The 12,839-nt window shown below is 44.8% G+C and overlaps 1 protein-coding gene across 2 annotated transcripts in view; it reads left to right on the forward strand.

Moving 5' to 3' along the window:
* The window catches only part of LOC137300628 (SH2 domain-containing protein 3C-like), a 119,956-nt gene that overhangs the window by 48,749 nt on the left and 58,368 nt on the right, over positions 1–12,839 (forward strand). For both annotated transcript variants that reach the window (XM_067969823.1, XM_067969824.1), the window contains one exon: positions 10,092–10,131. In XM_067969823.1, the coding sequence (XP_067825924.1) occupies positions 10,092–10,131 (40 nt within the window). The remainder of the gene's footprint in view (positions 1–10,091; positions 10,132–12,839) is intronic.

A 12,839-nucleotide genomic window follows, 5' to 3' on the forward strand; every position in this document is an offset into this window, starting at 1 on the left:
AGCTCGGTCCTGTCCTCCCTGACTGCCTGCACAGGAGGAGCAGTAGATGGCGACCAGGACCCTGGCTGATTTATTCTTCCCCAGGCTATTCAACCATCAAGGTCGTCACAGTAAAGCCCGATCCTATCCTCACTTTTTAAAAAAAAAAAATCATTCTTGGGATGTGGGTGTCACTAGCAAGGCCGGTATTTATCGCCCATCCCTAATACAACTGAGTGGCTTACTGGACCACACCAGAGGGCAGTTGGGAGTAAACCACATTGGCGTGGGACTGGATTCACACACAGACCAGACCGGGTAAGGACGACTGGTTTCCTTCCCTAAAGGACTTTAGTGAACCTGTTGGGTTTTGTACAATTTGACAGCTTCATGGTCAATTTTACTGATAAAATAAAGTCCAGTAACATAACCACTACACTACCGTACCTGATCCATAAACACACACTTTCCAATGGGAGTCACTAGTAATCAGAGTCAAGAATCTTGGCTGGTTATTCTCCTCTCCAGATCAGGGACGCTGAGGTCAATTGTAGGTCAGTTTATATTTGTATAACCATCACCCTGGTAAGAGATAATTTAACTCAACACAGAGCAGGTATCAAACCTGAGACTGCCTGGTCTGTGGAAACTCCGTACCACACTGGGCAGTGCATTTGATCTCTGACAGCGGAAGAGCACAATTTATTTTAAGTGTGGTGTTAATAATTAGCGACTTTGATAATATCGTAGACCACACTGCCTCTTCACAAACACTTGCATTTCCAAATCTGGTGAAGTATCTGATAAATGCACCTTATCCATCAGCCCATTTAACCCCCCCCCCCCCCCACATATAGCTCTGCCTAAAAATGGATGTTCCAATCAACAATGAAAGAGTTGACTCTGTCAGCATAGTGGAATGGGTGACGCTGCCTCACGGGTTGTCTCAGTAACATTGGAGAAGTTCACCTTGTGATGGTTAGACAGCAGCCCGCAGGAATTAGGGAAGGAAAATGCGCTCAGCTCCAGACAGTCACTGCACAAATTAAAGTTTCATTCTTAGTGAAGGAGTTCATTTTTTAAAACTGTGGCTGACTTTTTTTTATTCCTGGTTCGTGAACTATCACAGGTTCAGAAGAGCAGTAGGTACAGTTGATTTTTTAATAAGTCTTATTTATTCCCGTTTTCTTCCTCCCCCCCCCCCCCCCCCCCTCCCACTCCCCAAAAGGTGCTGACACACGCTGGGATACAGTTCCACAAGCACTGGAAACCCTCCAGTACCAGACCCAAATGCCCATTCTTCATGTATGAACCTAGATAGTGAGTGTCAGCGGGCTATTTCATCAAGAGGCATCACTATATGGACCATTCTTGTGCTCACTCAACCTCCATACATGTGGACTTATCAGAAGGGGTCACTGTTTAAGAGTGTGAACTTGGGCTGATTTTATTTCCTCCCTAAAATTAGCAGTCCTACCCCCAACCTGGCTGAGATCAGAAACTTGGCACAGGACAGAGATTGAATCCTGGTATAGTAAGGTAATTGGCAAAAGAACCAGAGGCGACATGAGGAGAAAAAATGTTATGTAGCGAGTTATGATCTGGAATGCACTGCCTGAAAGGGCGGTGGAAGCTGATTCAGTAACAACTTTCAAAAGGGAATTGGATAAATACTTGAAGGGGAAAAATTTGCAGGGCTATGGGGAAAGAGCAGGGATGTAGGACTAATTGGATAGCTCTTTCAAAGAGCTGGCACAGGCACAATGGGCCGAATGGCCTCCTGTACTGTAAGATTCTATGACTCTATAGTAAGGTGGATTGTTAGGCTGAGGCAGCTATAATTAGATTAGATACCGAGCCCAAATAGCCAGCTAACCAATGTACTGGCAGAGAAACTATCCATCTCTATCTATATAGGTGAATAGATAGCACCAGCTATTATAAGAGCTGGGGAGCAGTAAGTGAATCAGCAAAGGCTCTTGTAAATTGTCCATTTGAAATAAAGCCTGATTGTCCGATGAAGGATTGCATGAGCCAGAATACTTTGGAGCTTCCTGGTGTGTATTGCTGGGGAACACATTCATTCAATTTCTAAAAGTTTTATCAAAGGCAGTCATTTTGCTCTTTTTCTTCCTTCCCACGTCTCTCTGGAAGCCTCAGTCTCTCTGGAAGTCTCCAGGGTCGATTTTAACCAGGTTTGCTGCCCATTTTACGCCCCGCCTGGTTTTCCTTTCCATTGAAGAACGTCGGGCCGGGCGTAAATCGGACGTTCACCGGCTGACCCACTGCTGCCCGTTTCCTGCCCAGCGGGAACGTTGAAATCAGTTCCTCTGTCCCTGGTTATCGTACTCTGTTCAATGCCCCGTTTTTTTAAAAATTACTTTTTTTGTGCTAATCAAGATGAGGGATATTAATGCTGGAGAACGGAACACTTTTCATTTCAGGCGCTCAGTCTCAGTAATAATTTCTCAGTTTGATGCAACCTAAAGCTCCTACTCTGCCCACACTCAGCCCAACCTCAGAAAAGTATCTCCTGCTCTACCAGTGTGACATTTTTCCATTTCCCACACCAGCTGTACTGGGTCTGTCTGGCAGTAAACTGGCATTTTCCTCACTCAGGGTGGTTTTATGCTGTGGTCCATGCACACAGGACGTTAAAATAAGATCCCCAAACTCATTCTACAGCCAGCAGACTGAGGGAACCCTTATTCCTCAGTTAGAACTGGATGTGAACCCAGGTGCTAGAGGTCATAGGTCACTGTCTAACCCTCTGGGCCAGCCTCTCTGTGTCTCCCACACTTGTAGTAACATTTATTTCACAGCTTAGGGATCATATTCACATGTTTATAATAATCTGGAAAGTTGTTGAAAGACCCATTTAGTGCTGATGTCAGAAAAGATTTCAACACTTGCAGTGGTTTGTCGGGTAGGGCAGTGGAGATAAAAACCTTAGATAAAGAGTGAAAGAAAGACTTGCATTTATATAGCGCCTTTCACGATTTCAGGACATCCCAAAGGACTTTACAGCCAATGAAATACTTTTGAAGTGTAGTCACTGTTGTGATGCAGGAAATGCAGCAGCCAATTTGACACAGCAAGGTCCCACAAACAGCAGTGTAATAATGACCAGATAATCTGTTTTAGTGATGTTGGTTAAGGGATAAATATCTGCCAGGACACCAGGGAGAACTCCCCTGATCTTCTTTGAATAGTGCCATGGGATCTTTTACATCCCCTGAGAGGGCAGACAGGACCACGGTTTAACGTCTCATCCAAAAGACAGGGATGAAGTGTCAGCCTGGATTATGTGCTCAAGTCTCTGGAGTAGGGCGTGCAACAATGACCTCCTGACTCCGAGGCGAGAGAGCTACCAACTGAGCCACGGCTGACACCTTAGTCTTAAGGTATAGTTAGTTGTTGTGATGAGAGGACTGACGTTGGGCTAAGATGAACTGAAACCCTCATCTGTGTTTATCTGTGACGTGGTTCGCCTTTTATAATTTTTATATACGAGAATATTGTGAATTAAGAGACATGACGGTGTCCCAGGGGTTGCTCCATCATGCAGTGACAGAGGGCGGTGGGAGTGCAGTTTGACGGCCATGGTGAATTTCCAGGTCCACTGTCCTAGGGATGTAATGAGTAGAGACCCCCCCCCCAACTCCAAAAAACATGGAGCAGGGCAGAGAAAACCAGAGGCCGTGGTCACTCCCTGACCTGGGGCACACTCGAAAGACGCCTCTGGGGTCTGGCTTAAAAGCTACACCAACCTCCGAGCAGGAACTGTGCCTCTCCTGTGTGGAGAAGTGGGTAGGAGGTGGGGGAGAGAAAAAAAATAACAAAAGAGTGAATAAAATAAGTAAATAAGGTTTAGATTTGATTGTAGTAATGTGTTGCCATGGAGACCAGTCTGGAGGAAACACATATCACTGGGTGATTGATGGTGGAACTAATCCAGAGTCAACAAGGGGATTGTTGGAGAGGGAGTGAGCTCCACATCAGCTTTAAACAGACTGACCCACACAGCTGATAATCTCTCTGCAGAAATATCCCAAATTAACAGTGGAGTGCCATAATTTCACATTGAACGTGCACTATTTTACAGTGGCTTGTTTGCCTAATGCACCATCCAGTGTGCTTCCGAGCCAGATATCGCAACAAGGTCCCAGGCTCTGTTCCTGGCCAGTGCTGGGTTGGCTGCTGTCAGCCAGGGCAGCAGTTGGTATGAGAGGCCCCAGGTTACTTCAGAGACAAATCAGCCAGGATTCCTGCTTGATGCTTCATGTGTGTGCGTGAATGTCAGTTGAGGAAAGGGTCGAGCCTGCCTGTCATGCCCTCAAGGTTGAAAAGCCAACTGATGCCTATTGGACGAGGTGCCAAAGGGCACAAGGCTTCCAGTGAACCATGCTCCAGCAAGATTCTGTGCATTCAGGAGAGGAGGCGAGAAAATTAGCAATAAATAATAGGGTCTCTGTAATATAACCGGTTTCTCTCCAGATTGCGCTTTCATTCCCTAACTTGTGTGTGGTTTTTAGAAGCCTTACTTTGGCTCTGTTGTGTTCATTTCCATATTACTCCCAACTGTGTCAGTCCTGACTCAGGTTGGTAGCACTCTTGCCTCTGATCAGTAAGTTGTGAGTTCAAGTCCCACTCCAGAGACATGGGGGGGTGATTTTAAAGTCCAAGAGCAGGTGGGTTGGGAGCGGGTGGGAGTTGAAAATAGTTGTTTTTTTGGGTTGCAACTGCAAAATTTTCGGATTTTGCATTCCCAGTGGGAAGCCTGTCCTTTTACGTGCCCAACTTAAACCCAGAAATAAAGCCGGGTTGCGGTCGTGACCCAAAAATCAACTATTTTCAACACCCACCCACCCCCAACCCACCTGTTCTTGGGGGTTAAAAATCACCCCCATGAATACAGAATCTAGGCTGACACTCCAGTGCACCACTGAGGGAATGCTACAGTGCCGGAGGAGCCGTCTTTCAGATGCGACGTTAAACCAAGGCCCCACCTGCACCCGCAGATGAATGTAAAAGATCCCATGGCACTATCTCAAAGAGGAGCAGGAGAATTCTCCCCAGTGTCCTGGCCAATATTTATCCCTCAACCAACATCACAAACAGATTTCCTGGTTATTGTCACATTGCTGCATGTGGGAGTTTGCTGTGTACAAATTGGCTGCTGCATTTCCAACATTACAACGGTGATTACCTTCACAAGTACTAATTGGCTGTAAAGTGCTTTGAGACATCCTGAGGTAGTGTAAGGTGCTGTATAAATGCAAATCTTTCTTTTAAGTGCATAAGTCAGTTCAAAGAGTGGGCAGTTTAAGTTGAGGCCGCAGTACACAGCAAGCCCGCTCCATAGAAAGACACGACTCAGCTGGGCTGGGCTGCTTGTCACAATGCTCCTGTGAACAGCTGCTTTGGTATCCATAACATGAGACTCCCCATACAACAATGAACCGTGCAATTGATTACATTCCTGACACTCCGCATTCCTGTACACTCGGCACTTGTCTAAACATCTTTTGTTGATATTTTGTTGCTTAAAATTCAGTTGCTTCCCTCTTTCAGTATGGACAGCTCTAGTAGGTGATGTCAAGATAAAGTAAGGACTATGATTATTAGAATAGTCCGTTCGGGGAGGAAGGAGCATCGTGGAAGTGTGGTTTTGACTCTCCTGATGGCTCACTGGTTTACGCAGGGTGGTAAAGCCATACAGACCAGGGTGGTCCCAAGTTCAACTCCTTTGTTTAGTTGATCTCAAAGAGGGCAGCTGTGGGGACACCAGAATTAGCCTTAGAGCCCCAGGGTTATTGGTGGGGGAGGAAGGAAAGAAAATTGTCCAGAGTTGCTGCTCCTGGTGTCTGTGTCTGTGTCCACGAGTTGACATTGGGAAGGATAGACCACAACTGGAGTACTGTGAGCAGTTCTGGGCACCGCACCTTCGGAAGGACATATTGGCCTTGGAGGGAGTGCAGCGTAGGTTTACTAGAATGATACCCGGACTTCAAGGGTTAAGTTACGAGGAGAGATTACACAAATTAGGGTTGTATTCTCTAGCGTTTCGAAGGTTAAGGGGTGATCTGATCAAAGTTTATAAGATACTAAGGGGAACAGATAGGGTGGATAGAGAGAAACTATTTCCGCTGGTTGGGGATTTTAGGAGTAGGGGGCACAGTCTTAAAAATTAGAGCCAGACCTTTCAGGAGCGAGATTAGAAAACATTTCTACACACAAAGGGTTGTAGAAGTTTGGAACTCTCTTCCGCAAACGGCAATTGATACTAGCTCAATTGCTAAATTTAAATCTGAGATAGATAGCTTTTTGACAACCAAAGGTATTAAGGGATATGGGCCAAAGGCAGGTATATGGAGTTAGATCACAGATCAGCCATGATCTTATCAAATGGCGGAGCAGGCACGAGGGGCTGAATGGCCTACTCCTGTTCCTATGTTCCTATGATTAGGTTTGGGTATGTTTTTCATGCACAAACACACATTGCCCAAACTCACAGTCTAGGTTCACACATGAAGAATGGCCACATTTGGGTTAGGTACCAGAGAGCAACCAGCGCTTTTGAAGCCGTGACAAAAGTTAGTGCCTTTGGGGCAGGAGCAGGATTAAGCTCCATGTTTTGTGCTAAATAAAAGATAACTGAAAGAAAGAAGAGCTAACCACAGTTAATTAATAGCATCATTACACAACCATTCATTGTTACACAGTTATCATGTTTTATATCATGTTAACGTCTTGTTAATGGCCACTTTATCTCATGGTAATTGATTTTAATTGCTGCTTCATATTTCCTCCACCCCCCCCCCCCCCACTTAAAGCGAAACATTCCCCACAATGGGAAGGGAAGCAGTCTGTGACACATTAACTCTTTCACCAATGCAATTTGCCACATCACTATCAGAAAATTATCTTTGCTTTTTTTGGTTTTACCCAGTGTACTCGCCTCCTCTCCTGAAAGGACGGAGTGTTGGGTCATGGTCACTCACGTGCTGCCCACCCTCTTGCACTTGGGGCCGTGTGAGCCTAGAGAGTGACTCTTGTCAGGCTTTTCAACGTTGCGGGGCATCAGGACCAAATCTGTCCTGTCCTGTCCTCACTGGACTTCACACACAAACAGCATTCAGCAGGAGCCTCTGAGTAATGGATTAGGAATGGGAAACCCTGAGCGATTTGTCCATGGCATGGACAGGGGATTGAACCCGCGATGTTTCAGGTCCGTATGACTCAGTTCTAAAGTGGGCCGTGCACTTACCAACATAGCCACTGCCACAGCCTCTTGTGTGTTTTTACTGTAATTTATGTTAATTATTTTTTCCTGCTGAGCTGCTTCTGGTTCATTTGTGTTTAGTTGACAGAATGCCACCCAGAGGTGAATTTTATAATCTGACCCCAGTAGTAAAAAAGGGTTTGCCACACAGGATAACGCCAACAAACAAAGTAGTTCATCTGAAACCTAAACCTGACTTGTGCCAAGCGCTGAATGGGTTAAACTTACAAACGTTCCCAGACCCATGTCTGATGCAGGCTGAAAGGATGCACATGTCCTGCTCGCTGGTTCCTGAGTTTAAGAGGCTCTTGTCACTTTGAGCGTAACAGAAACAGATGTTGTTCCACCAAAACTTTCTTGTACATCCTCTTGAGAAACTCTTTCCGTGAGCTGAGCACTAACTGGACAAAATGCTGCAGCATTTGGGAAATAAATCAATAATCTGTATAATTAAAAGTTTTTTGTTTACAGTGCACGTCACATATAATTTGTACTTCACACCCAGAACATATGTACCATCATACTTTGCAGAGTGTCTTAAATAAACCACAATCTGTTCAGGTGACCATGTTAATTTGTTCAAAAAGGCAGAAAAAAAGATACCACTACCAATCATGAGCAAGAAACCCACGCAAACCCAACCAATCCATTTTGGTCTCCCCAAAAGTGGAAACATCTTCTCTACGTCTATCCTATCGAACCCCTTCAGAATTTGGAAGGCCTCAATTAGGTCACTATTAGCATCGTGCAAATCTCCCTACAAGATAGCAACGGTCCCTTTAAAGGCTGGAATCCCCTTCGCTAAAAGATGAGATGAGTAATCAGGCCAGGAAACTCAGGAGGAAACAGTTCTGTCCAAACATCGGTTTCAGATTCCGTTCCCAGATCAATGTGGAACAGAGTTTGAATAGCTGGAAGTTCGACTGTAACCCCAGGAGGATCATTAATAACCAATCCTCACCTCCCCTTTGGGTTTACAAAGAGAAAATGAGAGTTGGGTCCTAGCGCTCATCTCTCTTGATTCATTGCGAGTTTGGTGTGCTGATCGTTTCCAAGAACGATATGTAACATTTCCTTCACGGTAAAACCCAAATCTAAAACAATTCCCAGCTCCTGCCCAAGTACAGGAATTAAACTGAGTGAATATTTTTTAAAACATTGAGAAAGCAAGGCAAAAGGCTGAGTTACATAGTGCAGGATACCATAAATATAAGATAATCACCAATAAATCCAGTAGGGAATTCAGGAGAAACTGCTTTACCCAAAGAGTGGTAAGAAGGTGGAGCTTCATACCACAAGGAGTCGTTGAGGCAAATAACGTAGCTACATTTAAGGGGAAGCTAGATAAATACGAGGGAAAAAGGAATAGAAGGATATGTTGAAAGGGTTAGATGAAGAGGGGTAGGAGGAGGCTCGTGTGGACCAGTTGGGCCAAATCAAAAAGAATAGGAATGAGGACGAGGTCAATCGAGAAGTATAATGGTTCAGTATTGTCAAGTTTGGGTTTTAAAGACTATAGATGTAGAGACGAAGGCATTGCTGAGCAATGTGAGGAGTTCTATGCTTTTGAGGTTGGGGAAAAAAATGAGTTATGGTAAGAAACTCTGTGATGAGTCTTGAATTTGACATTGAGAATGTCGGGAGGGGGGGAAATGTGTACGATGGCATATTTGGACTTTAGTGGGAACAAGACAGGAAAACTTAAAGTAAAATGAATTAGACATCAGTGGGTGCTTAAATAATTTAAGGGATTGTTGTGTGAACGGGTTGAATTCAAGATTATGGAAACATTGGATTCACTGAGTGAGGAGAGGAGAAACGTTGATTGTATTTATCCTTCAATTTTCTCTCCTCCCCCCACAATTTTTCTCTCCCATGGTCTCTCCAGGCCAAGAGGATGATCTGTTAACAAGGGCTCTGCCCCCTGCTCCAATGCTGCTCTGCACTAGGCCTCCAGGAGGTAGGTAATTGATGCTTGGAGCAACTCTGTGGGTTTTGCCTCCTTCCCTCTGGAGCAGTGCCTGGCATCCTCTCAGCCCCTCCAGGCAGTAGGGTTAAAATCACAAACTCAATGGCATGAGGAAAATCAAAGTTGTGGATTGAATTTGGATTTCTCTGCTATAAATCATTGTTGAAGCAGTGTTTGCATATCATAGACTCTTACAGCACAGAAGGAGGCCATTCAGCCCATTGTGCCTGTGCCGGCTCTTTGAAAGAGCTATCCAATTAGTCCCACTCCCCTGCTCTATCCCCATAGCCCTGCAAACTTTTCTTATCACGTATTTATCCAATTCCCTTTTGAAAGTTACTATTGAATCTGCTTCCACCGCCCTGTCAGGCAGTGCATTCCCGATCATAACAACTCGCTGTGTGAAAATATTTCTCCTCATCTCCCGTTTGGTTCTTTTGCCAATGATCTTAAATGTGTGTCCTTTGGTTATTGACCCTCTTGCCAGTGGAAACAGTTTCCCCCAACTACTCTATCAAAATGCTTCTTAATTTTGAACATCCCTATTAAATTTCCTCTTAAGCTTTCTTTTTAAAGTTGGGGAGGCGGGGTGGTGGGGGTGGGGTGGGGAGAAAGAGATATTAAAGGATATGAGGAGTGTGGGTTTAGACTAGTTGGCCAACGTGGTGAAAAACTCAAGTGCAAACTTGGGCCGAATGGCCTATTTGTGCGCTCTGACATCCTATGATTCTGGGTCCCGCTGTTCCATGGTATCTCACTTTGATTCTCCCATTCACCGAGTCACCTCCCCAATGCCAAGGGCGTGTCTTATCCCTGCTGTGCTTAAATAACTTATTATCCTTTGTTTTCTCTCTGCAGTGTCTTACAGAACATGGATTCCAAGTCGGAATATGTCAAGGTAAGAGCAGCTTGTGCTTTACTGAGGGCCACAGCGCTCCTTGGAGCTAACATCCTCTTTACGTACTGACGTACCTCAGAAGCGGGACTCAGCCACTGATTTGAAATTTCTAACAGTCAAATCTTCTTGACCCTAATGACAGAACAGTGATTAAATTCCCCTCTGTCGCTGCTTCCCCAGATTAGTTCCTCAAACAAGGAAACTAGATAACAGCTCCCTTCCCCTGTGTGGGACTTAGCCACCAGACCAGAAGGTCCTAGGGTCCCTTACAACTGCATCTGTTGAGATCAATTAACCCATCCATGCCAAGTTACTTCATCTCAACAGTGGAAGCAGTATTTGCGCTACAATTGGCCTCAGTGCCGTGGGCCGGGGAGGGGAGAGGAATGGCTGAGGCTCCTGCTCCCGACCATCATCCAGTCACTCCTGCTGGAAAGTGCACTACACTCCAGGTGAGAACAGCACCAACCTCTGCTATGATGCTGCCCCATGTCCTAATAGCCCGCCAACACTGACTGTCTAGGTTCATGCATTAAGAATGGCTGCTCTGGTGAGGCATCGGAGAGTGGCTGACTGCTGGGGAAACTGTACCCAACACAAGTCAGCACCTTCAGGAGAGAAAATTGGCAGAAGGACTTTTTAAAAACAAAAAAATACTCTCAAGTGACTCCATGTGAATACGGTCCATAAGAACATAAGAAATAGGAGCAGGAGTAGGCCATTCGGCCCCTCGAGCCTGCTCCGCCATTCACTAAGATCATGGCTGATCTTCGACCTCAACTCCATTTTCCCGCCCTATCCCCATATCCCTTGTAAGGAATCTTACAACACCAGGTTATAGTCCAACAATTTTATTTGTTGGACTATGACCTGGTGTTGTAAGATTCCTTACATTTGTCCACCCCAATCCATCACCGGCATCTCCACATCATCCCATACACCTTGATTCCCTTAGTGTCCAAATATCCATCGATCTCAATCTTGAATATACTCAATGACTGAGCATCCATAGCCCCCTGGGGAAGAGAATTTCAAAGGTTCACTACCCTCTGAGTGAAGAAATTTTCCCTCATCTTGGTCCTAAATGGCCAACCCCTTATCTTGAGATTATGACCCCCAGTCCTAGTTCTAGACTTTCCGGCCAGGGGAAACAGCCTCTCAGCATCTACCCTGTCAAGCCCTCTAAGAATTGTATATGTTTCAATGAGATCACCTCTCATTCTTCTAAACTCCAGAGAGTATAGGCCCATTGTACTCAATCTCTCCTCCATAGGACAACCCTCTCATCCCAGGAGTCAATTTGCATTGCACTTTATGACCCTTAGGCAACTGAATGGTTTTTATTTAGTGTTGTCGAGCACTGAAAGCGTACGCTGATTTTTATCATGTGTTCTGTAATAGCCAGTCAACCCTAATCCCACAGTTCCCATGTACTGCATCGTCTGTGAGGAATGGTTCTTACAGTAAGATGAATGTAGGTGGTAACCTTCACTCACACTGGAGTTAGCCTCATCATCCAGGCAATGCCACTTGTTCTCATTGTTAGTTAATTTTAGTAAATGGCAGAAGGATTATTATATTTAGCATTGGATTTATTGTTTGTGGACTTCTATCTCACCATCCCACTCAGGAAGAGAGAATGAAGAAGAGTTAGCATGAGATGGGGACAGAGAAAGTAAGTAAGGGGGAGCCAGAGAGAAAGAAAGGAGCAGATGGAAAAAGTGAGGTGTGTGTGGTTTTTTTTATAGTTACACAGCCCTACTGTCTTGTAGCCTCTATTGTTCTACAAACTGTAGTCCTCAAACAGTACATTCAATTTAGCAATACCTAGAAAACTCTCCAGCTCCCTTACTTCTCTTGAACTTCACCCTTTTATACTCACCTGGCTGAGGCAGGTCTCCACCCACTCCAGTAGCAATTACCTTTTAAAAGTGAGGTTCTTAAAGGGGCCATACCCTTCCTCTTAAAGGGCCCTACTCTTACTCAGGTATCAGGGCCCTCATCAGCCTGTGGCTGATGTACCGTGTTGAAAGAACAGTAAACATCAGTGAATTGCAATAGAATCCTCTGCCCCATGTTCTGAGTCGGGTATAGCCTTTCTACAGATTATTCGGCTTTGTAACATTGCCAGCTGTTTCACCACAAGGATCTCGCCATTTTGCCTCCTTTCGCCTGCTGATATCATGATGGGGACTAGTTTCCAGTAAATAGACCTAAGCAAAAGACTCTCTCGTTACAAACGGGAGCTTGTCAGCCAGCCAAATGCTGTTGAATTACAATCATATGTATAGCTGAGAATCTCAACTGTCAATCAATGATAATGAGGTCTCAAACAAGCAACTTAATTATAAGGTTACTAGAGTGTGTAAAGGATTTAACAAATTGGATGAATTGGTGCGATGTCTTCATTCTGCAGCGTCCTCCAAGTCATGATGTGATATCATTTCTTCAACCAGCTTGTTAACTCAGATACAATCTTTCAAGTAGAGCATAAGGCATTCACAAAAAGTGTTTAACCAATTCTATTTCTGGATTTTTATCAAATATAGAGTTTGATTTAAGATCGAGCTCATCAAATCTTGAATATTGCACCGATTTGTTCTTATTAAGAAATCAAGGGGAAGTGCCAAGGCCCACAGTGCAGGACACCACCAAGGTTTAAAAGATTAGGGGAGAAGACGAGATAAATCAAGGAGTGACTAAATAAC

The sequence above is a fragment of the Heptranchias perlo genome, chromosome 31, assembly GCF_035084215.1.
Source record: "Heptranchias perlo isolate sHepPer1 chromosome 31, sHepPer1.hap1, whole genome shotgun sequence".
NCBI lineage: Eukaryota > Metazoa > Chordata > Chondrichthyes > Hexanchiformes > Hexanchidae > Heptranchias > Heptranchias perlo.